Consider the following 25380-nt stretch of genomic DNA (forward strand, 5'->3'; position numbering starts at 1 on the left):
TATCGTACAGCCCTAGTCGGGTTTGGAAGCTGCGCCGCCTCAGATCCGAAGACCCTGCAGCGGATATGGAGGAGAGCTGAAAAGATCATAGGAGTCTCTGCAACCTCAGTGAATAATGTTCTTCTATGTATATTTTTCATATTGTCCCTGTCCCATAAATGTTACAATTACACTGTTTTTAAATTTTATTTCTACCTCGTTACACAAGCAAACTGCACCTTATCTGTACTGCGTTTACTGCGCCGTTCGTACTCATCACTGCCAGCTGTTCTCTTTGTCCTGCAGTCACTGCACTGACAGCACACGATGCTCTCTACGTCGTTAGCTTGTTATATGTTAGTCTTGTGTTAATACATAAAGCACCATGGTCCGTTTCATTTGTAACTGCCTACTGCACTAACTGTGAATGGTTAAACATGTCGGTAAAGACCTACTTCACTTACCTTGAATATTTTACCATATAACTACCATATATTACCACAGACTAATGGATAATCAATCAATACATTTCTTTAATTCTGTTTTGAAACATATACATTTTCCATCTGTGTGTGATGGTTATAAAATACAGTATCTCAGAACAATACAGAGGGAGGCATGGTGATGCAGTGGTTAGCACTGTTGCCTCACACCTCTGGGACCTGGGTTCGAGTTTCCACCTGGGTCACATGTATGTGGAGTTTGCATGTTCTCCCCATGTCGTCGTGGGGTTTCCTCCGGGTACTCCGGTTTCCCCCCACAATCCAAAAACATGCTAATTGGACTTGCTCAATTGCCCATAGGTGTGCATGTGTGAGTGAATGGTGTGTGAGTGTGCCCTGCGATGGGCTGGCCCCCCATCCTGGGTTGTTCCCTGCCTCTTGCCCATTGTTTCCGGGAGAGGCTCCGGACCCCCCATGAAGAAGAAGGAAAGGAGAGAAATACAGGTCCCAAAATAACAGTCTGTTAACCTATTTCATGGTCCACCTTGTTTATTCTCTTATTAAAATAAGGTGCAGAAAACAAGAAATGAAGAGGCGTCTGTTATCCTGTTTAACTCACTTTTATTTGTGTGCATTTGACCTCACTCACAAATACTTGTGCTGATTGATTTTGCTCTGTCTGACATCTCGGCCCTGAATGGTAGCGTACAACCAATGATTAGACAAAATACAGCGGGAAATATAACAATATCCATAGTATTTACATTAAAGCATGAGCTAGCAGTTATGAGGTAATGTTGAAACATCATTTTTAGTGCCTTGGAGTGATTTCTAAACCATTTTCTAACTCAGGGACAGTTAAAATTTTTATAAGCAGGGTTATTAGGGATATTACAAAATATTTTATCGTGATAACTTTTTCAAATGAAACGATACTGATAATTGTCACAATATAATTACTATATAATGATAAATGATGCCAGCAAGATTTATACTTCGAAGGAATTTTTGTAAAAATAGCGCCTGTCATGGCCCGGCTCGTCGGCTCCTCGTGTGTGCCACGCCCCCTGATTACCCGCGTGTGCGTCCCTGATTGTTTCCAGCCTTGTCTGATTACTTTGCTTAGTCTTGTCCTGTTTTAAGTCCTGGTGTTGCCTGTTACCCTTGTCCGTCATTGTGGATGATTGTTAGTCCCTGTCCGATGCTCCCTAGTCCCAGTTACTTTAATAAAACCCCGTTATTCCCCGTACCTGGTTTCCCTTGCCTGTTTCCCGCACGATCGCCGTCTCCAGTATTTCCGGATCGTGGCAGAATGACGGACCTCCAGAAGAAGAGTAAGCGGAGGAAGAAGAGGGTCCCAGAGGAGACAATCCGTCTGGGAGCCTGCTCGCTCTCCCCTGCATGGCTCCCTCCAGAGAGCGAGGAAAAGTTACCCGAACTGGCTACCGCCCTGGAGCCGGTCCGAAGGAAGGAGTGCCCCGTAGCGATGTTATGGCCATCGAGCGAGGACGAAGAGGAGGAGCTCTTCCTCTTCCCGGACCCGGAGCCACACACTGGAGAGCAGCAACCGCCTTTAGAGCGGTACCTCTTTCGGCCCGAGCGGCTGGCTAACCGAGGTGTCAGAGCGATGAGGGACGTTATTCCCCGGGTACCCCGCGCTCTGATAAGGGCTACTTCTGCCCTACCCGCGCCGGACGTCCTAGTTCCACCTCCCGCGGCAGCCACCCCGGAGGCGTATCCCTCGCCTCTCCCAGGGAAGACGGCAGCCCTCGCCAATCAATTCTTCGCCCTCCAGGGGCTGTTCTGGAGGGCGTTAGTGGAGGTGGCACCTCCAGTGAGCGACGAGGTGGAAGCGCTCACTGTCCGTCTGAGAAGGGGCTTCGACGCGTTTACTCCCGCCTCCGAGCGGGAGGACCTCGACCGGCTGGCAGGGGACCTCAAACAGCTTCTCCAGCTACAGAGGGCCTCTGTTGCCCCGTCGGAGCAGCCGACTCTGACAGCGGAACCCGAGCCGGAGCAGCCGTCCCTACCGGCGGATCCCGCTCCGGGACAGTCGCCGTTGCCCGCAACACCGGCGTCCATCCAGCCGCCGTCGCCGCTGATTGCACAGCAGTCGCTGCCACCGTCTGTGCAGCCGCCACCTTTACCCGCGCAGCTGCTGCCTCTGCCTGCGCAACAACCTCCGCAGTCATCTCTGCAATCGGCTCCAGCGCCCGATCCGCTGCCCTTGCCTGCGGCTCCGGCGCCTGAGCAGCCGCCTTCGCTCCCTGACGCGCCCGGAGACGCGCGCCTTGGAGAGGGGGCTCCCACAGGGGAACGACCGCCTCTGCCGGTGGACCCCGCGCCCGAGCAACCGCTCCCGCCTGCGCACCCGCCTGCGCAGCCGCCTTCGCTGCCTGCGCAGCCGCTGCCGCCTGCTGTTCCAGAGCCAGCACTTCCCGTGCCTGCAGCAGCTCCAGCGTCCACGCCCGAGGCGCCCCCTGACCGCGCTGCTGCAGCCCCAGAGGCGCTCCCTCCGCCTGCTGCAGCTCCTGTCCCTGACTGCGTTCCAGTTCCTGTCCCTGACTGCGTTCCAGTTCCTGTCCCTGACTGCGTTCCAGTTCCTGACCGCGCTCCAGTTCCTGCAGAGGCGCCCCCTCTGCAGCCGCCTGCTGCAGCTCCCGGGCAGGCGCCCCCTCTGCAGCCGCCTGCTGCAGCTCCCGGGCAGGCGCCCCCACTGCAGCCAGCTCCTGTTCCTGACCGCGCTCCAGTTCCTGACCGCGCTCCAGTTCCTGCAGAGGCGCCCCCTCTGCAGCCGCCTGCTGCAGCTCCCGGGCAGGCGCCCCCTCTGCAGCCGCCTGCTGCAGCTCCCGGGCAGGCGCCCCCACTGCAGCCAGCTCCAGTTCCTGACCGCGCTCCAGTTCCTGACCGCGCTCCAGTTCCTGACCGCGCTCCAGTTCCTGACCGCGCTCCTGTCCCGGCGTCCCCGCAGCCTGACCGCGTTTCTGTCCCGGCGCCCGCTCTCCCTGCTGCAGCTCCAGAGGCGCCCCCTCCGCCTGCAGCAGCTCCAGTCCCTGTCCTAGTCCCCGAGGTGGTCCCGGACAACTCCATCTTGGCTCCTCCCTCTTCGGAGGTGGAGGAGGTGGAATGGGACCCCTCGGGGACAGAACTTGTAACCCCTTGTCCCTCGCCCCAGCGACATCAACCCCGACCTCGGGGCGGCCTGTCTGTGTCCCGCAGGGGAAGGGGACACAGACGCAGGGCTGGGGTCCCGCCCGCCCTGCCCCCTGGCTCGCCCTCCCTCGCCTGCGCTGGGGCTCGGTTGGTGCCCGTGGGTCCTGGCCCTCCGGGTCGGCTGTCGCCTGCGGGTCCCCCTCCGAGGCCTCGTCGCCCTGCCTCGCTCCCCTCTCCGGAGCCTGGTCGGTCACCTGCGGGCTCCCCGACGGCGGCTCCTCGGTTGCCTGCGGGGCCCCTACCTCCGGCCCTCCACCGGACGTCGCCGCCTGCTGCGGCTCCCCCCTCCTTCGGGCCTTCGCCGTGGGCCCCTCCTGCTCCCTCGTCCCCTTCCCCGGTGCTCCCTCCTGCTCCCTCCCTGGCCCCTCCGCGGGTCCCTCGCCCTGTCTCCTCGGCCCCTCCGGGGTCCCCTCCGGCTCCGGCCTCCCGGCCGCCTGCGGCCCCTCCGGCTGCCTCCCGTCGCCCGCTTAGGCTCCCTCGGGCTCCCCTTGGTACCCCCTCCTGCTCGCCCTATGCCTCTGCCTTCGTACCTCATGTCTTTGCCCCGTCTGCTTTTGTTAGTCGCCCGTCTGTTCCGCCCTTTCCTGCTCCTCGTTTCCCGATGTTCCCTCCTTGCACTCCCGCTCCTAGTGTCCTGCCTGTCCCTCCTGTCTCTCCCTTCCTGGTCTGTCTCTCCGCTTTCCCGGTCCTGTGTCATGTCATGTCTTACGTTCTGTTTCTCGCTATGTTTTGTGCCTCTGTCCTGTTTCCGGTCTCTCGTTAGTTTTGTTCTTTTCTCGGTCCCGGTTCCTGTGTCCCGTTCGTCGCCTCCTCCCTGGCGCGCCCGGTGAAGCGCGCCTTTGGGGGGGGGTTCTGTCATGGCCCGGCTCGTCGGCTCCTCGTGTGTGCCACGCCCCCTGATTACCCGCGTGTGCGTCCCTGATTGTTTCCAGCCTTGTCTGATTACTTTGCTTAGTCTTGTCCTGTTTTAAGTCCTGGTGTTGCCTGTTACCCTTGTCCGTCATTGTGGATGATTGTTAGTCCCTGTCCGATGCTCCCTAGTCCCAGTTACTTTAATAAAACCCCGTTATTCCCCGTACCTGGTTTCCCTTGCCTGTTTCCCGCACGATCGCCGTCTCCAGTATTTCCGGATCGTGACAGCGCCTAACTATTAATTATGTAAGAAAACAAGTGTTTAGACCACTGTGTCCTCCTGGTCCTTCTCTTTCCTCCCTGGCGCCTGTTTGTCTTACCTGTCCTTCCTGCCCTCTTGTTAATCACTCGCAAGCTGCCTCCTGTTTGCCCCTTTTGTTAATCTGGTATTTAAGTACCTCCCAGTGCTGTACTTCCCAGATCTGTCATTTATGTGCATGAGTACCTTGGGGGGGGGGGTGGAAGCTGTTATATACATTCATCGCTATATCTGATCGAAGCCAGCAGACTCCAAAACCAAATCAGTAACTTTAACTTGCAGAGCATAGAAGCTGTTTGTCTAATCACCTCATCATAGTTAGCATGAACACCTAAACCAGAGTTACTGGACTGTAACTTAATCCTAGTACAGAATCAAAAGTTTATTAGTCTGTTAGGATGAAGAGATACACTAACCTTTTTTTCCATCGTTTTCTTTTTGCAGGAATGTCCATTTTATCAGAACCAGGGAGAATATATTTCCTCTTCAATCAGTTCAGATAAGAAGTAACCTTAGCAGCTGTAGGGCGAGCTGGGAGCAGGAGTGCGATTGGCAGAGGCGCCTGGCCGAGGCAGCGGAGGCGGCATTGTGGGGGCGCGAGACGGTGCTGCTCAACCCGGAGGGGGCGTGTCGCGGCTTGGACGCCCAGCTGGCTCTGAAGCACTGCGAGCTGCAGGAGGTGGAGGCCACGCTGAGTGGCTGGGAGGAGTCGTACCATGCGCTGGAGGCCCAGCTGGCCCAGGAACATGGCGAGGTAGTGGCACAGCAGGAGCCTGGCCAGCGGCCACACGAGCACCTGGAGCAGCGGTGGCCCTTTCAGGAGAGGCTGCGAGAGCAGCTGCCTGAGTGAGCAGTGTGAACCACCCCCCCCAGAAGTCACAGAGGAAGAAAAGTAGGAGCTTGGGGGGGGGGGAGGCTGCACCTCCAGAGCCTGCTGACGACCCAGCGATCCCTAACAGCTCATCTCCGCCAGGGATCCCTAACAGCTCACCTCCGCCAGGGGTCCCTAACAGCTCATCTCCACCAGGGGTCCCTAACAGCTCATCTCCGCCAGGGGTCCCTAACAGCTCACCTCCGCCAGGGGTCCCTAACAGCTCATCTCCGCCAGGGGTCCCTAACAGCTCATCTCCACCAGGGGTCCCTAACAGCTCACCTCCGCCAGGGGTCCCTAACAGCTCACCTCCGCCAGGGATCCCTAACAGCTCACCTCCGCCAGGGGTCCCTAACAGCTCACCTCCACCAGGGGTCCCTAACAGCTCACCTCCGCCAGGGGTCACTAACAGCTCACCTCCGCCAGCGATCCCTAACAGCTCACCTCCGCCAGGGGCCCCTAACAGCTCACCTCCGCCAGCGATCCCTAACAGCTCACCTCCGCCAGGGGTCCCTAACAGCTCACCTCCGCCAGCGATCCCTAACAGCTCACCTCCGCCAGGGGCCCCTAACAGCTCACCTCCGCCAGCGATCCCTAACAGCTCACCTCCACCAGGGGTCCCTAACAGCTCACCTCCGCCAGCGATCCCTAACAGCTCACCTCCGCCAGGGGCCCCTAACAGCTCACCTCCGCCAGCGATCCCTAACAGCTCACCTCCACCAGGGGTCCCTAACAGCTCACCTCCGCCAGGGGTCCCTAACAGCTCACCTCCGCCAGGGGTCCCTAACAGCTCACCTCCGCCAGGGGTCCCTAGCTGCTCGGCGTGTCTGTTGTCCCTGGTGAGAGGGACTTGGCTGTGAGAGTATCTGGGTGTCGTGCTCCCCAGCCAGCAGGACCCCCTGGTAGCAACAGCAGTTCCCCTTAGGCCATGTGGAGGGAAAGTCCCCCCAGGTGAGCATCACTGCCCCCCCCCATTCAAAGCACAGTGAAGTTGGGAAGTCAGCACCCCCTAAGAATTTGGCTCAGATCTCTAACCACCAAAATAACACACTTCAAGCACAACTTCTTCAACAGGTCCTGCTAATATTGAAATAACAATGCAGCACTTACGCCCTTTGAGCAAATACCTTCTCATCAGCACAGCTCATCATAAGCGCACATTGCAGGTGATGCACTATAGGCATGGATGTATGTTTTCTACATTTTATCTCTGTCAATTTTCAGCATTGCACTAAATTTACACAAACTCCTCTATTTATCTCCTACTTCATATTACGGCCTCTCTGTTGCATGTCGAGTATTTTGCATTTATTTTCTCTCCATGTTATGCCTAATTGTCTTGGTGTCCCCAACCGTCAAGCTGTGTTGACACAAACTTCCACTGGCGTTGGTCATGTGGCAATAAAGATTCAGCTTATCACATTTTTTCCGGTATTCCTTCTTTTATCCCTGCATTGCTTAATACTCTGTACATGTGAAAAGCCCCTTGCTTGCAAGACAAAGTGTAAGACGAGATAAGATGAGTCAAGGTAAGGCAGGGTAGGACAGGGCAGGGCAGGATGAGTATTTTATGTCCTTTGTGGTTTAGGGGGACTTATTTAGGAACCATATACAGTCATTGTTTTCTGAGGAAAATATTAGTCCATGAGAAAATCGATGTAGCCTCTGATGCAGTTACACAGCCGGTTGACATCGCGAACATAAAGCTAAGGACATCCCAGGCCGTCAGCATTTCTGCAGATTCTGCAGTTCCTTCTGCTCTGACCAGCGTAGGAGAGGGAGTCCAGCACAGCGCTGTACTTCCTTCTCATTTGCATAGACCCCTGTCTTACACTTTGCACACTGTGTAGAGTCACCCAGTGCACTGCAGGGAGTGACTTGAATGAAGCCACCAGAGATTGCTACAAGTCTGCTGGGCTTCTGTGCTTGAAAATACTGTAGACTATCGCAGGGCTCCACACTCGGCATCCCTGATGGATAAAGATGCAAAACAATGACAACAATTACATGTGAAAATTCCCACAGCAGGGGGGGGCATGTACTCAGAAGCAGCGACTCATTACTAGCAAAGCTGATTCGTTCTTCTACAGTCACATGCTTTGGATTACGCCAACTGGGGATATTAAAGGGGGGTATCCAGGGGTGGACTAGCAACAAATCGCATCCTGGGAGTTGGTTACCCTTGGTATATTTTGCTGCCAACTTGGGAGGGGGATGGTCTACCTTACTGTGTTTTTAAGATCACGATCAACCAATTGGCAACCAGTGAAATTAAGCAATTCTCCGTTAATCATCTCCTGCGATCCACTGGGTCGCTGGTTAATAGGTTATATAAAGCCGGGGTTGGGGAAGAGAGACCGACCCACTGGGGAAATTCCTGCTGACTAGAAGGATAGAAGTGGCCCTTGCACCAGCTGTGGCATAGATATTGTCGGGGGGGGGCTCTGTGCCTGTGATTGGAAGGTTGTGGGTTTGGTATCGCGCTTGGGAGAGTAGCCATGTCTCCACTGGGCATTAAGCAAAGGTCCCCACCCCCCCGAAAAAGCTCTGAGGGTCCTGGATGAATGACTGACCCCTGTGCTCAGATCCCAGGTTTTGCACTCACCTCTATGTATGTGCATTTTTACAAAAAGAGGAATAAGATGGAAAATGAGGGGGGGAAGCACGTTCTAATGTACCTGTTCTCGTACAAATGGCCGATTTCAATGAGAATTCCATTGCAGGCCGAAACCATGCAGGGGTGTGGAACACAGCGAGCCCAGTTACCATCTCCAATTGGCTGAAACTTCATAGCACTATTGACGAGAGAAGTGCATTCTGGGTTAGCAGAAGGATAGTGCTGTAGAGCTAAAATGTTTTTACACTAACAAGACTATGATTCCCGACAGCATGGAGCCCCTCTAAAACAGAGTGCACCTCTTAAACACTGCCCCCCACCCCCACTTCAGTCCCTGTGTGCCTCGGGTGGACTTTGCATAGTCGAGGTGTGTCGTGCTGGTAACCTGAGAAGCCTCCGTATTCCAGCAAGCAGCATGGGTGCCAGAACATGCCCCTGCGGTCTGGATCATGTCCCAACCAGCATCCAGCTGCCGTGTTCTGCCTGCACCTGTCTGCTCTCCTCATGGCTGACTGACAGGACAGCTGTCCTTCAGGGAGCCTAACCCTCCACGTGAGGCTTCCCATCAGCCCTCTTTGCTCCCCGGTAGTGTAAGCAGATATATACATATGCGTGTGGCCTGTATTCACGCCTGTCAGTGTTTGTTTGTGACTGCACGGATGGGTTTCATGTCACGGGTGCGTGTTGGTGCTGAATCTGTCTGGCTGGTCTGTCAGCCAGTCTGTTCCTGTGAGGAATATTTAGCCCTGGAAATATTTTTGTATGTGAGCCCTCAGTGCGCCCTGTGAGTCACCACACTGGCCTTGCATTATCCACAACAACAGACAGTGGTCAGAAAGTGAAATAAAAAACACGACTGCTAAAGTGATAGATGAAAAGAAGTTACACATTCCATTTAGTCCACCAGGAAGACGATTATCCATTTACTTTAATGCGCTTCCAGTTTGAATCGTACAGCTTTACATGTGTATGCGATAATTACGCAAATTGACTATCAAACGCCGCTTGGGCAGGGAAAGGGGAGGATGGCGCACTGTGATGTTGTGCTTCAGCTGCCCCCCCCCCCCCCCCCCCCATGAGGAGCTGCAGCTCGCTCGCAGACTCTGGGCGCTCCGTGCCCTGATTGAGCCCAACAGCTGAGAGAGATGAAGTAAGAGGGGTCTACCGTGGAAAAGGAAGGTTTGGAAGATGTTACGTTGGACAACTATCGTTTTGTGTTAGTCCTGAAAAACAGCGAAGTGGGACCTCTACAGCACTATATTGTGCATTTATGTGACAGTGCGCCAGTCCGAAAACAGCGGCGAGACTGACAGTTACCAACAGCCGCTTTCGGACGCCTATTTTTAGGATCCGAAGATCCCTGCAGAAGGAAGGAGAAAATAGTTATTTTTTAAAAAAACTTCAGGGTCAGAACGGCGTTATATGGATCGATCGGGACATTAATAGCTGTGTCCTACTGTCCGATTCGCTCGGCGGTCTGGCTGGCATCGGCTGGTTTACATGCCCATGGGGAGATGAATGCTGGGGATAGATGAGACTCCATTTGGGCTGTCTGTCAATTATTGTATCCCCACGGACTCCAAGACCGCAGCAGCTTCAGCTGGAATAAACAGACTATAACTGGAGCGCGTCGGGAGGCGATTGCATTTTCCATCCCGCATTTATGCATTGATTTATTTCTTCATGAAAGCTGTGGATCCCAGCACTTCAGATAAAAAAAACACCCATTTTAGGAGACACACCTCGTTTTTTTTCCTCTATGTGTCTGACAGTGAAGAAGGGAGAATCCAGCTTTTTTGCGGAAGTTTTGCGTTGAAGTCAAACTTTGCCGAACCGGACTGATGTGTGATTTTTCAGCAGAGGATTAAGGTAGGAAAAGTGGTCCAGAGAGATGCGCGCAAAAGTTGCATCCCAGCGTGTCACAAGTGCGTCTGTACCCGGGGGGACTTGGTAAAGTCGGATTGATCTCTCATTTATCTACATATATTCATACAGCGCTTTTAAATTTTGGTTACGTAACCCGTAAACCCAGACAGCTGTCATTCCTGAAGCAAATACAACCTTCAGAAGCCAGCCGAATTAGGTCAGCATTTCTCGGTAAAACTAGCAATATTCGATCAGTTGTAATTTAGGGCATGTTGGTGTATTTACTACTGCGTCAGTGTTCGCTTGCTTTATAATATATATTCTATTGATGAAAATGTTTTGAATAGGCCTACAAGGTCGCCGATACCAGTACAGACAGACCCTTTATTATAGGATATCCGATATTTATGTGAAATGATGTGATTTCCCTTCAAAAAAATTACTTTAATCTGGTATTTATCTTGAACTGACATTAAAATGTGTGTGTTACGTTTAAATAATACGGTGTAACGTTTAACTTCCATTCATTAAGCAGGAGCTTAAAGATAGTTTGGTTCACTATGTTAAGATTCATGGTGTTAGTGTCCGTGTACATCACCTCTCTCTCTCTCTCTCTCTCTCTCTCTCTCTCTCTCTCTCTCTCTCTCTACGCGTGTGTGTTTATGTGCAAATACGGACAAACAATTCTAAAACTGTGCTGCGGGGGGTGGCATTGGGGTAGGTGTGGTTAACCAGTAATTGGCACAGTCAGATTTTAATTTCCAGCTCACATGCCTGTTGCCAAGTAATACAGGGCCCCTTCACCCTATGTCTGTGTGGGGGGGCTGTTTTTCTAGTCTCCACAAGAGGAAACTCAATTCAGTACAGATCTGTGACAGATTTCTGTCTCTCTGTCCCTCTCTCTAAAAACTAAAACTGTCTTGTATTTTGTCTGGTTACTTATGGTTCAGGTTAGAGCTGGGTAGGGGTTAGGGTTGCCATTGTTGGGATTGGGGTTATGGCCATAGGAATGAATGAACAGTCCCCACAAAGTTATGAATCTAAACCTGTGTTTGTGTGCCTTGTGCACGGGCCCTTCTGTAGTTTAACAGCACACTCATTAGCAAAGTTTTCCACATTTGAAATTCTCTATTATTTATCATTAATCATGAACCAAGGTTAATTCCAGCATTAACTGTCAGGTCATTTGGTGTCAGTCCATTCACACATTAATGGGCCTTAATTATTAGAACTAACAATGGCTCCCTTGTGGAAATCACTGAATGGTTCGGATATGGGCTAAGGTGCTGGAGGACTTTGAGTCTGCTGGAGGACTCTAAGGCACTGGGGGACTCTGAGCTGCTGGGGGACTCTAAGGCACTGGGGGACTCTGAGCCTGCTGGGGGACTCTAAGGCACTGGGGGACTCTGAGTTGCTGGGGGACTCTAAGGCACTGGGGGACTCTGAGCTGCTGGGGGACTCTAAGGCACTGGGGTACTCTGGGCCTGCTGGGGGACTCTAAGGCACTGGGGGACTCTGAGCCTGCTGGGGGACTCTGACACACTGGGTTCTTTGAGCTGCTGGGGGGCTCTGAGCCGCTGGGGGACTCATAGCCACTGAGGGACTCTGAGTCTGCTGGGGGACTCTAAGGCACTGGGGGACTCTGAGCCTGCTGGGGGACTCTGAGTTGCTGGGGGACTCTAAGGCACTGGGGGACTTTGAGCTGCTGGGGGACTCTAAAGCAGTGGGGTACTCTGAGCCTGCTGGGGGACTCTAAGGCACGAGGGGACTCTCAGCTGCTGGGGGACTCTAAGGCACTGGGGTACTCTGAGCTGCTGGGGGACTCTGACGCACTTGGTTCTTTGCGCTGCTGGGGGACTCTGAGTTGCTGGGGGACTCTGAACCATTGATGGACTCTGAGTCTGCTGGGGGACTCTGAGCTGCTGGGGAACTCTAAGGCACTGGGGGACTCTGAGCCTGCTGGGGGACTCTAAGGCACTGGGGGACTCTGAGCCTGCTGGGGGACTCTGACACACTGGGTTCTTTGAGCTGCTGGGGGACTCTGAGCCGCTGGGGGACTCTGAGCCACTGAGGGACTCTGAGTCTGCTGGGGGACTCTAAGCTACTGAGGGACTCTAAGGCACTGGGGGACTCTGAGCCTGTTGGGGGACTCTGACGCACTTGGTTCTTTGAGCTGCTGGGGGACTCTGAGCCATTGATGGACTCTGTGTCTGCTGGCAGACTCTGAGCTGCTGGGGAACTCTGAGTCGCTGGGGGACTCTGAGCTGCTTAAGGACTCTGCATCTGCTGGGGGACTCTGAGCTGCTGGGGAACTCTGAGCTGCTGGGGGACTCTGAGCCATTGATGGACTCTGAGTCTGCTGGGGGACTCTGAGCTGCTGGGGGACTCTGAGCCATTGATGGACTCTGAGTCTGCTGGGGGACTCTGAGCCACTGGGGGACTCTGAGCCTGATGAATGCTGTTCAGACTTAATTCAGAGGCATTTCAGCTCTGAATGGGCAGGCAGATGGCCAGTAACCATTGAGGTTTTTCCCCTCACTGCCTTAGTTTTGCTTCCTCTTGATTTCAAACCTTTCTCATGTATTTGGTGCACCAGGCAGGGTGTTATAAGGATCTGCGGCTTAGGATGCATCAGATGGTTGTTGGTTCAAATCCAGGTACTGGCAGAGTAATTTCCTTTTTGAGATGTTGAGCAAGGTCCATGACCCTATATTGCTCCTGGGGCCGTGTCACCCCAATTTCTCAAAATAAAAACACTCCTTTTGATAAAGATATCTGCTAGCTTAATAAATGTAAATAGTTACCACTGTGTTCTATTAATCAGATGCCCTGATTCGATTTAATTCTGACTCAAAAGCTAAAGTCGTGATTCCAATTCGATTCGATTCCAATTCAATATCAATCCAATAGGAATGAGACCTAAAATACCATGTAGCAGCTTTTCCATATTTGGAGATTTTTAAAAAGCACTAAATGGAACAGAAATTTACAAATGCAGATTACAAATGGGAAAGACTGAAACTCACATGCCATCTTTCAGAGGCACTTTAACGTAAAGATATGGAAACAACATATATATGAAATATATATATATATATATATATTGGTATTTTGGGGGTTAGAATCAGCCCTGACCTCACAATTTGATTTGATTTCAACATTTCTACATTTAAGACACATTAAATAATGTGCAATCATATGCGATCATACTATATCTGTTCATCCAGTGATATAAATTTTCTTTGTACATCACTTGATTTAATTTCACTGTGTTTACTTTGCTTCTATATACTGCTATTTCGCGTCACGGTAAGCAGTGTGCTGAAAATGACTGCCCTACTTGCCCTGCTTGCATTCACATGCGTCCCCACACTTGGTGTGCTCCATTACCGTGGCTGTGCTCGAATTCAGGGGCTGCTCCCCCCAGACTAAGCAATGATAGCAGCAGACAGCTACCCAGTGACCATGTCACAGGCAGACAATGGCTTACATGCTACGCTACCAAACTTCTAAAAGAAAAAAGTAAACTTGTGATTGTGAGCTGCTCCCAGCTGACTTCTGGGTGGGGTTACAGGGGCATGGGGTTCGAGTGACAGGGGTGATAGGAGGGATGTACAGAATGTAACCCCCCCCCCCACCCCCAACAGACTATAAAGCAGCTGAACTGAAACGTCTGCAGCGACCAGCAACAAAAACAACAAGGGCGGCTCTCTAAGAGAACAATGGAGCGATAGATCACAGACAAAATGAGGCCTGAAGGTGCGGTGGGGAATCTCTCTCTCTCTCTCCCTCTCTCTGTCTCTCCCTCTCTCTGTCTCTCCCTTTCTGCCTTTCTCTCTCCCCTTCTCTCTCTCTGGCTCTTCCTTTCTGCCTTTCTCTCTCCCCTTCTCTCTCTCTGGCTCTTCCTTTCTGCCTCTCTACCTCTCTCTGTCTCTCTCCCTCTCTGTTTCTCCTTCTGTCTCTCTGTCCCTCTCTCTAACTCACTCTCTCCCTTGTTCTCTCTCTTGCTCTCTCCCTCCCTCTCTCTGTCTCTCTCTCTCTCATTCACCCCTCTCTCACTCAGTCTGTCTCACTGTCTCTCTTCTTTTTTCCTTCCTTTACTCTCGTTCATATCCACCTCGAGGCTGCGCTGGCTGGCAGGCCGGGACCAGCAGCACAGTGACATCTGCACCATACAGTCTCCATAACACCAGCCCTCATTTACCTGACAGTCTCCCTGTTTGCCTGTAAAAGGAAGTGGCATGCAGGTTTAGGACAGTAATAGGCCAGTACGTGGCACAGCAATTAAGGCACCAAAAGTATGAGCAAAAGCTGACTGACTGAAAGGGAAGCTGTGCAGTTGTATTCCATCCATCCATACATTTTCCAAACTGCTTACCCTACTGGGTCACAGGGGATCCAGAGCCTATCCCTGAAGCAATGGGCACGAGGCAGGGAACGACCCAGGATGGGGGGCCAGCCCATCGCAGGGCACACTCACACACCATTCACTCACACATACGGGCAATTTAGCAACTCCAATTAGCCTCAGCATGTTTTTGGACTGTGGGGGGAAACCGGAGTACCCGGAGGAAACCCCACGACGACATGGGGAGAACATGCAAACTCCACACACATATAACCCAGGTGGAGACTCGAACCCGGGTCCCAGAGGTGTGAGGCAACAGTGCTAACCACTGCACCACCATGCCACCCCCGCAGTTGCATTCATCAGTGGATAATTTTATTCTGTAGCGAAACTCAGCTTCCATTTTCAAGCCTGAGTCACAGCCTGAGTGATGTATACTTTGAGTGCAGCAGCATGAACCTAAACTTCACTTCACCGTTTATTTCATAAAAAGTGCAAGGAGCCATTAATCCTTCACAGTGACCTGCCAAACCAGCCGTCCTCCCAGTTAAAGTTAAAGGACGTGAGAGTGAGTAGTTCTGCTCTATTAAGTGCTGCCTTTGTTGCACCGAGACCCAAACGCTTTCAGGTATTAGGCTGTTTACAGGACTCGGGTTCTTTAACTGCTCACTCTGCTAATGGCGTCTGTCAGCGTCAGGATATTTATTTTTGAAATATTTTACCCATTTGCTAATTTTGTGGAATGAGCGAGTTTCTGAGGAGCATTCTGGGAGGTGGTACAGAGAATCGCAGACATTTTCATGCATGTTTGCATAAATGTAAATTACATATATGTTGACGTTAGTGCTGTTTCACTTTGTAGTCAGAGAGCCAAGGTTTCTTGATTGAGACACATTGAAAAGACAGAGAGGAGTGGTCAGGGAGCACTGACCCCGAGGCTGATCTTGGACCTCAGTACTGACCCCGAGGCTGATCTTGGACCTCAGTACTGACCCCGAGACGGATACTTGACCCCGAGACCTTCCCCTGATCTCAAGACTGACCCATGACTCCAAGATCAACTCCTGATCTTGGAGAGTCCTGAGGAATGTGGGTCTCCTTGTGCCACTTCAGAACACCTCCAATTTGGAATGACCATGACACATCTTTGTCTCCATCTTTATCCTTCACAGAGATGCTGTTCCTCCTCCTGCTCTCTGCTGTGGTTCCAGGCTCCACCCAGGAGGACCCCCCTCCCCGTGGCTGTCCGCCAGACCTGCCGCGGTCGTACTGGGTCCTGTGCAGCCTGGAGGCGGTGTGGGGTGTGGTCCTGGAGGCGGCGTCGGGTGCCGGGGCACTGGGGGCGCTGCTGCTGGCCATGGTGCTGCTGTTCTACCGTCTGCGTCGCATCGACGAGCCGGAGCAGCGCAGCAGGGTGGCGCCATTGCTCCTGCTCCTGCCGGGCGTGGCGGCTCTTTTTGGCCTGACCTTCGCCTTCCTCATCGAGGATGGCGAGCCGCTCTGCGTGGTGCGCCGTGCCCTCTGGGGGCCACTGTTCGCCCTCTGCTTCTCCTGCCTGCTGGTCCAGGCGGTTCGGCTTTGGTGGCCACCGCGAGGCGGGAGCTCCCAGGGCAGAGGGTGCCCGAGAGGTGCCGTGCTGGTGGGTCTGGCCGTGGCTCTGACACTGGTCCAGGGCATCATCACAGCTGAGTGGCTGCTGTTGACGGTGGTGCGCCTAGATCTGCCAGCCTGCCAGTACCAGCCTCTGGACTTCGGGCTCTCCTGCACCTATGTAGCACTGCTGCTGCTGGTAGCTCTGGTGGCCTCAGGCTGCACCCTGTGCCGGAGGGGGCGGCGGCGCCGCTGCGAAGGCGTGTGGCTCTTCCTGGTCTGTCTGACCTCGGCACTGCTGTGGGCTGCCTGGCTGAGCTTCTATCTGTATGGCAACGAGGCCCTGGGCCGCGCCCCCAGCTGGGATAGGCCCGTGCTGTCGGGGACACTAGTGGCGCAGGGCTGGCTCTTACTGCTGCTCTATGCTGTCCCAGAGGCCCACGCCTGCCTGAGTCCCTTGGCCTCGGCCTCAATCCCGGATTATTTTGACACCTCTCAGTCTCACCCACGCATGAGGGACACAAGCGTCTATGACGTACTGCCCATGCAGTACATGGAGAACCAGGCCTTTGCCTTTGATGAGCACAGCGCAGGTACTTCACCTTCAGCTACTCCATGTTTAGGTGTTCCCAGGGACGGATTATGGGTTGTGTGGGCCCCTGGGCAAAACGTTCGCGAGGGGCCCCCCCCCCCCACACCACCACCACCACCATCACCACCACAACCACCACAATTCAAGGGCCCTTGGCAGCCAAACACCCTCCCTATAGGGTCAGGGGCCCTTGTAGGCAGAGGATCAAAGAATGTAGGCCCTCTAAAATAGACAAACGAAAATACATTGTTGATAAGCGTTGCAAATTGTTTTGGGCTAGGAGCCCCACGGGCCCCCTGCACCCCAAGGGCCCCTGGGCAGCGGCCCCGCTGGCCCGGTACGTAATCCGTCCCTGGGTGTTCCACAGTGCAGGTACTGTACACTGCAGGTGTTCAACAGTGCAGGTGCTCAGCACTGCAGGTGTACCACAGTGCAGATACTCTACACTGCAGATGATCAACAGTACAGGTACTCAACACACCATGTGTTCTGCAGTGCAAGTACTCTACACTGCCGATGTTCAGCATCGCATGTACTCCACACTGCAGGTGTTCCACAGTGCAGGTACTCCACACTGAGGTGTTCCACAGTGCAGATAGGCAATACTACAGGTGTTCCACAGTGCAGGTACTCCACACTGAGGTGTTCCACAGTGCAGATAGGCAATACTACAGATGTTCCACAGTGCAGGTACTCCACACTGAGGTGTTCCACAGTGCAGGTACTCTACACTGAGGTGTTCCACAGTGCAGATAGGCAATACTACAGATGTTCCACAGTGCAGGTACTCCACACTGAGGTGTTCCACAGTGCAGGTACTCTACACTGCAAGTGTTCTGCAGAACTTACTGCATATTTATATCAAGTTATGTCACAGGCAACATTAACATTGAGGGGATTCATTTAGAAGTTTCTCCATAAAAGTCCATACTCTGCGTGTTGTTATCTGCAGCTCTGAGGTCAGGCAGCAATCCCAACGGACATCTGGGCATCCGGAGCAGCGCCCCCTTCCGTAGCAACATCTACCAGCCCACTGAGATGACCGTGGTACTGAACGGGGGCACGGTGAGTGCCTTTCACTGGGGGTCAGTACTGCAGTTAGACTCTCTTAGCTGCTCTCTGTCCCACCAGCCGGAGATGAACCGTACCTGTTATGCAGTAAGGCGTAGAACCAGGACTGGGGGGATGGTGGTAGGGCTCACACTGTCTCTAAATGACTCTGTGAGCAGGACCCAAGCACAGTCAGCGCCTCGAAGTGGGCCAGACTCTGTCCCGACTGTAAGCCAACCAGCCATTCACCACCAGTGATGGACAGGGTTCTGCTAAGCTGCTAACCACTAATTAGCGAACTTTTAACTTTTTTGGCATATTAGCGTTTCCTCTAACTTTGACAACTGTTAGCGGACCAAATAGCTTCCACTAAATGTAATTCCACTAACTGTAAATCCACATGTCAACATGTCAAAAACATTTGTAAACTGTTGGCTGACTATATGTAAACATAAGAGGTGATTGATCGATAACTTGTTTGATTTAAGGTAGTCTGAGCTAAATGTGAGTGAACGAAAATAAAGTGCATTTACACTGGGGCACCCTGAACTCAGTGAAGAACAGGATATCTTGTTTATCCGGATTTAAATGGACTTTAAACAGCCTTCTATGCTTGTCTATAGAGGCCCCCAGTTGTATTTTCCGGGTTCTGTTTGACAGAGCTATAGACCAATAAGGAGCTGAGATTCTCCGGGTAAATGGCGCCATTTTTGCAGGCGATAAGCAGCTTCACTGAGGGCAGAATAGCAGCATCGGTCAGGTGTGAAATAGGGCTCTTCATACAAAAGCACTTACACCTCGCAGACAGGATATCCTAGGAAGAAAATGTCGATGCAGATTTATTCCAGAAATTCAACAGAAAGCACCAATACTTAATTGGTTAAGTTCTAAATATCTGGTTTAAGTTAGTGGTCATCGTTAGCTTCCAATACATTTTTTAGCGATTTATCGGTTTAGTGTTGTCAAATGAAGCTTTGGAGTTAGCAGATCAGCGGCTATGGAAGGTGACTTTGCAGGCCCAGCCGGCTGTGCCCACCGCTGCTCACAAACAACGCTGCACTCATCTGGTGGTGCGAGGCACACGCACATGTAGCGTGTCACACTGACAGAGAATGTCACACACTCGGAGCCACACTGGATCACACGCATGCTGATATTTACTGTTTTAATATAATTACGATAATATTAACCCTAACCTTTTAATAATATAGCACTAATGATGATGGTAATATTACCAATAATGTTAACTCGGGAGATACATTTCCTGTGACCCCCCCCCTGAGAGCCTGGCATGCTCATGCACACTGCCCAGCCAGGTGGGGCTCACCAGCTGCTTCCCCACCTTGGCTCTCCCCCTCCCCAGGACGCTCACAGCCGCTGTCCCAGCATGAACCACTCCCAGCCAGGGACGTTCCATGACTCATTCTGGCAACGCTGTCCTTTTGGAGGATATAGGTCAGTAAAAGGTGTGAGGGGTCAGCTAAAATACGGGGGGAGGTCTTCAAGGGTACACCGTCATGGTCTTGGTCCTCTGGCGCTGTGAAGGAAACATGGAGGTTACTCCTAACACCATGGGCAGGTCTGAGATCAGTGTTAGGGTAGCGCAGGGTGAAGCTCAGTGTGGAGGAAAGTAAGAGGACCGAGGGCAGACCAACTGACTTTTGGCTGTTTCGTCTTTTTCCCCAGATCCCAACTGCACCCCCCAACTACACAGGAAGGCACCTGTGGTGAGGGCAGGGCTGGAACTGAGGTGCCCACCTCCAGGAGTTGGGGTTGGAGGGACACGGAACCATGGACCCAGGAGGTGGACCGTCAGCAGGGTTTGTTCCTGGACGCCAACAAGAAGCCGATGCACTACTTTGTGTCTGAGAAAGACTGAACTGGCAAAACTGATGGCGGAGGAGGAGAATCTGGAAAGGTGAACATCTATGTGAGGAACATGCTGATCCCAAACTGTGGTAATTCATCCAAGCGTGGAGAGCAGTGGGAAAAGGTTGGGTTTCACAGTGACAGTGGATATCCTCTCGTGTGAAGGATGGACATGATGACCTTTCACTTTTCATCTTCCACAGTAGAGGTGTCAAGGTGGAGACAGTGTTACATCTTCTGAACCCACTGGGATGATCAGATCCAACATGAGGTGTCCGTGTGTTTGGGCCAGACTTTCAGATGGGCAGTGGACTGATGACACTGTCCATTGTGCCAGTTTTGTCTCTGTGTGGAACGTCACACTGTGCGTTCGATCTTTTGACCTGGTGCTGGGATTCCAGCTGCAGACAAAGGAGCCGCAGTAACCATAGCTTTTCGTTGTTTTTGTAGAGCAGGTCCTGAGAAGAGTTCATGTTTTTTGCACAATATGCTGAAAGAGAGTCATTCATAGGTGCTGCATAGCTCTAGTGTGACTGTGAACATGCTAATGGCCCAAACCCAGAACACGATGTTGGGGTTTTCGCATTGGACGCTTGAGGATGCTTGGTTCCGGTTCTGTTGCTTGGTGTGGGATACAAAACAAAGCCAGGTTTAACCCTTGGAGTCAGGAAGTTTCATCCTCTGATTCTCATTTTCCGGATTTCACTGTCCACGTTTGACACCTTTTCAGGTCCCTGACAGTATCATTTCTCCTGTTGATTGGTTGAAAGCCAATACAGCTAAAGTTTTTCACTCTCAGCCTCAGCGATTAGTCCTGCATATAAATTGGCACGTCTTCGCCCGGGGCACCCGTGACAGATGCTGCTCTTCTTGATCTCGAAGAAACATGTCATTAGTTTAGCTTCAGCACACATTTAGGAATTGAAAGAAGTCACGAGATTCAGCATCACGGGTCTCCCGACACTCAACAAAACATAAAGACACAGAAAGTGTCAGATTCTCCACTTTTTCAGGTTTTGATGTTGTAGCTGACTGAACAAATGATAGAGTTTCATTGTGTCTGAGATAATTTGATGGAATATTCGTCCCGCTTTTCCCCCGGAGCTTGTGACTTATTCCTCTACCAATGAGTGCTAAGAGTGACTGACTTTTGCTGTAACTTGCCTGTCATCTTTAAAGGTTTATATTGTGCTGTCTGGACAGACGACTGGACTATTTATACATTTGTAAGAGAAGCCTTCGGTTCTCACAGTGATGTTTTCCACCTTATGACGTTCCTGCACTGGCATCAGCCCTGGGTCCTGGGGTGACCCCGACCACCCCAGCCCTCGTCTTCGGGCTGGAAATGCAGGCCTGAGCCCCAGGTGGGGAGAACCTCAGGCAGCAGTAGATGGACAGGAGGGGGCACAGAGTGACTACCGACGGCTTCTAAGATTTTAGACCACCAACATACCTTTGCACATCCAATTCTTACCTTTAACTAACAGACCTGTAAGACGATTTAGCTCTACAAATGCAGAATAATATTTTGTGACAGGCTAAAAAATATCACAAGCATGATGTAACAAATAAAAGAAAAGTATTTGGTGGGACAGAGGACTTAATGTTGGGATCATTTTACCTTTTTAATGAGAGTGGTTTTCTTTGGTACTCTGCTATGATCCCGGATCACTGGAGTCACGGAATCCATGCTGGCTCAGGTGCTGTCATCGTGGGCTTTGGATGAGGGGCTTGACCCGCACCTTGAGTTCCATGCCTCCCGTCGCCATGACTGCGGACCATACCATACCAGGCCAGGTTGGGGGGGGGTTCCGTGATGACAGCACTGAGCTTTGCATTGTTGACCTCCAAAGGGCCCCAGAAACAAGACCCCTCTGTTTTCACAGGAAAAACGGTAGAAAATAAAATGCAAGGTTTGTTGTTTACAAGTCTGACTTGCATTTTTTATACATTCTAAAACAACCTTTTGTTATATTGCACTCCCTCTCCCCTCCCTCTCCTGTTCTATCTTTCTGTTTCTCTGTCTCTTTCCTTTGTCTTTTTCTGGCACACTCTTTCACTCCGCTTCTCCCTTCCCATCGCTCACTCCGCTTCTCCCTTCCCATCGCTCACTCCGCCTCTCCCTTCCCATCCCTCACTCCGCCTCTCCCTTCCCATCCCTCACTCCACCTCTCCCTTCCCATCCCTCACTCCGCCTCTCCCTTCCCATCCCTCACTCCGCCTCTCCCTTCCCATCCCTCACTCCACCTCTCCCTTCCCATCGCTCACTCTGCCTCTCCCTTCCCATCCCTCACTCCGCCTCTCCCTTCCCATCGCTCACTCCTCCTCTCCCTTCCCGTCCCTCACTCCGCCTCTCCCTTCCCATCCCTCACTCCGCCTCTCCCTTCCTATCGCTCACTCCACCTCTCCCTTCCCATCCCTCACTCCGCCTCTCCCTTCCCATCCCTCACTCCGCCTCTCCCTTCCCATCAGTCACACTGCCTCTCCCTTACTATCGCTCAGGCTGCCGAATATTCCTGAGGTCATGCAGAGGCCCGGGGCCCAAGAACACCTTAGAAACTGTCTTGCCCTCCTTATGCAAGCCCATGCAACTCCACCTGACTGTTTCAGACAAAAACCATAGCAGAATGAAATATTCATTATAATTACAGTTAATCTGCTCAGATGGTTTAAATGCAGGTTGTTTAGGAAACTGGGTCAATAACGAAATGCTTCCATATAAACTTGGGTCTGAAGACCCGAATTTGGCTGCTTGTTGAGGATTGTTGGATTAGGAGCTTTGTGCATAAGACCGTCACATCTTGATGAGCCAAGGCGGTCGTTAAAAATAAAGACCCGCTAGAAATGAAGCAGCATGAAGCCAGCGTGCATAAGTCACACGACAGGAAGTCACACCGAGCTGCAGGACAGCCTGGACCAGGAACGCTGTAACTGCCATCGCCAGCACGGAGGACCTGCAGTGTGAGGACAGGCTGTACCAGGAACGCTGTAACTGCCATCGCCAGCACGGAGGACCTGCAGTGTGAGGACAGGCTGTACCAGGAACGCTGTAACTGCCATCGCCAGCACGGAGGACCTGCAGTGTGAGGACAGGCTGTACCAGGAACGCTGTAACTGCCATCGCCAGCACGGAGGACCTGCAGTGTGAGGACAGGCTGTACCAGGAACGCTGTAACTGCCATCGCCAGCACGGAGGACCTGCAGTGTGAGGACAGGCTGTACCAGGAATGCTGTAACTGCCATCGCCAGCACGGAGGACCTGCAGTGTGAGGACAGGCTGTACCAGGAATGCTGTAACTGCCATCGCCAGCACGGAGGACCTGCAGTGTGAGGAAAGGCTGTACCAGGAACGCTGTAACTGCCATCACCAGCACGGAGGACCTACAGTGTGAGGACAGGCTGTACCAGGAACGCTGTAACTGCCATCGCCAGCACGGAGGACCTGCAGTGTGAGGACAGCCTGTACCAGGAACGCTGTAACTGCCATCGCCGGCACGGAGGACCTGCAGTGTGAGGACAGGCTGCACTGGCTGTCTCTGCTAAAAGCGCCTGACTGTGTGCCGCCAGGGAAAAAAAACGGCCGATCCGCCGCATCTGCTGTTTACACTGATCAGAGGACATGCTGTTTACGCTCCATTCTTCTGGCTGAGTCTAACCTAGAGGGATCCATGTACCAGCAGGGAGTGCTGTCAGAGCTGGTGCCACAGCCAGTGTTAATAGACATCTTCCTGACTCCTGATCAGTCACAGGATTGGCTTCCTGTGGATCCACCCTGCAGTGCCTGATAGCCTTGTCAATAAATGGTCACCCTGCCCCCCAGCCAACCCTCCCCCAAAGACAGAGAGTGGAACGGAGGTGGTCACACCCAAGAAGCAGCTGTCCACAAGTTGCACAGTTCCATACAATCTGGTGGGTGTGGCACAGCTGGTTCGGAAAGGGGGTGGGTGTCATGTTATAAGGAGGTTAAGATTTGTGGAGCAGCTGGTGTTTAACAAGTAAGAATGAGAAGAGTTCTCACTGGGCAGAACCCTGCAGAGTTTCTGCGTGCACGGTCTGCATCAGTCCTGCTATTTATCACAGACCTCTGCTGGTCCTGTGCCTTCTGCTCAAACCACTGATTTGTGTGAGACTGCCTGGTTTGGGTGCCCCCTGATGGCCAGAAGCAGTCACTACACTGGCGCGGGGGGGGGGGGGGGGGTGTCTTTTTTGACAACGACAAACCAGTCCCTGGAGCATGAGAAGCCTCCCTGCTGCCGTGCGTGTGCGCGTGTGCGCGTGTGCATGTCCGTGTTCATGTCCGTGTGCATGTCCGTGTCCGTGTCCATGTGCGTGTCCGTGTGCGTGTGCGTGTCCGTGTGCGTGTGCTGCAGCCTGGGTCCCCGCTTCACTGTGTGTAGTCAGGTCTTCCCTTCTGAATGGCCATTTTGACTCCTATGTGACCTCAGCCCAGCCCAAGCGATGAAGCCCATTCCTGGAAATCCCAGTGTCTTCCTGTTCTCCAGGAGAGAATGTCCATCACAGCTGCTGCCTGGCTCAAGCCAGCCCTGCCCACCCCCCACTGACTCCTTTGCTTCTCCAGATCAACCCCCTCACATACACACTGTGTCCACGGGAGGGCGCTGTGCATAAATTAGTGCCACAGAGGGGTGAAGACGGAAGCCTGAGGGGTTTGAATCTCCTTAATCCCTCGGGCACTGGGGGGTTTTCTGACAGCACTCTGTGTAAGTCTGTCAAAAAGGATTTTAGTAGATTTTTAATGCAATGAAAGCAGCAGTCTGGTGACATTCTGTTGGATGGGAAATTCAGGTATGGAGACAGCTGTTGGACTTTTGATTATTCTTGCTCTGTTGTGTGCCTAGTTGCACAAGCAAGCAGAGATGCATTTTAAGCTCTGCACGTCAGTCAGCAGGAATGTGATCCATAAAGAAATATACTGTACACTGAACTATGTCGTGAATACCCCCCCGCCCCATGTTGATAAAATTGGAAGCACTGAACATTGTAGACATAATTAGCATGGGTGACATCAGATTATGCTGAATTACTGCCCCCCCGCCCAAAATGGCTCTGACACATAAGCAGCCTCAGGTCGCCGGAGGCAGAGATGGCGTCTGAATGGGCAGTGCTGGGGGGCATCTCGGGGGCAGGACTGTCTATAGAGATGTGCGTTTCTGTCCCAAAGTATCACATGCATAATTTTAAAAATGAATAACAACAGATGGGACAGCAGGCAGAACAGGACTGGGGACTGGGGACTGAGGACTGGGCTCTAAACCAGGCTTGGGGGGGGGTGCTGCAGGCTACGCCAGTGTTTGCCATCACTCAAACCACATAATTGCATGGGTCCCCCAAAGTCTGGCCCCCTGTTGGCCTCAAAAAGTTACTGCACCTCAGTGGACTCCAAAGGGCCCCAGAAACAAATCTGCCCGCATCTATTGGCCCCCCCACAGGGCCCACTGTGAGGCTATGGGAGTCCCGTGGTGGTTCACAGGTTACACCTCATTTTAAGATGAGATTGTTAATGCTGTCATGTAATATGTGTCACTGACACTGGATCAGCTGACTAATGGAGCCTTGCTGGTGGGGGTGGGGGGTTGGGGCGGTCCACAGGCCTGAGACACAAAGGAATAACAGAAAAATATTTCCTACTGTTTTTTCATTCACTCTGGACAAGTGTCAGATTTATTTATACACAATTCAAGTGAGTAATTGATTAAAATTGAATTAATTGGTTAAAAATAGAAGAGCACCATGGCATGGAAGAAGTTTTA

General features: G+C 52.4%; 1 protein-coding gene across 3 annotated transcripts; it reads left to right on the forward strand.

Moving 5' to 3' along the window:
• The first annotated feature begins 9351 nt into the window (after window positions 1–9351).
• LOC125742756 (G-protein coupled receptor family C group 5 member B-like) lies at window positions 9352–21537 on the forward strand. Of its 3 annotated transcripts, XM_049015074.1 has the most exons (6): window positions 9352–10163; window positions 13808–13919; window positions 15681–16691; window positions 17643–17755; window positions 19104–19195; window positions 19427–21537. In XM_049015074.1, the coding sequence occupies exons 2-6, from the start codon at window positions 13907–13909 to the stop codon at window positions 19617–19619; spliced, it is 1422 nt and encodes a 473-aa protein (XP_048871031.1). In that variant the 5' UTR covers window positions 9352–10163; window positions 13808–13906; the 3' UTR covers window positions 19620–21537. The 3 variants fall into 3 exon arrangements, with proteins under 3 accessions (XP_048871031.1, XP_048871033.1, XP_048871032.1); XM_049015076.1 differs by lacking the exon at window positions 19104–19195 and having other exon boundaries at window positions 19427–19606; XM_049015075.1 differs by lacking the exon at window positions 13808–13919 and having other exon boundaries at window positions 9353–10163.
• The last annotated feature ends 3843 nt before the right edge of the window (window positions 21538–25380 follow it).

The sequence above is a fragment of the Brienomyrus brachyistius genome, chromosome 5 (genome assembly GCF_023856365.1).
Source record: "Brienomyrus brachyistius isolate T26 chromosome 5, BBRACH_0.4, whole genome shotgun sequence".
Taxonomy (NCBI): domain Eukaryota; kingdom Metazoa; phylum Chordata; class Actinopteri; order Osteoglossiformes; family Mormyridae; genus Brienomyrus; species Brienomyrus brachyistius.

Bases quoted from the DNA above. Each gene is read 5' to 3' on its own strand.
- LOC125742756 (XM_049015074.1), top strand. The intron at 17,756-19,103 runs GTGAGTGCCTTT...CCCCCTCCCCAG, and splicing joins TGGTACTGAACGGGGGCACG to GACGCTCACAGCCGCTGTCC. The intron at 19,196-19,426 runs GTCAGTAAAAGG...CTTTTTCCCCAG, and splicing joins TGTCCTTTTGGAGGATATAG to ATCCCAACTGCACCCCCCAA.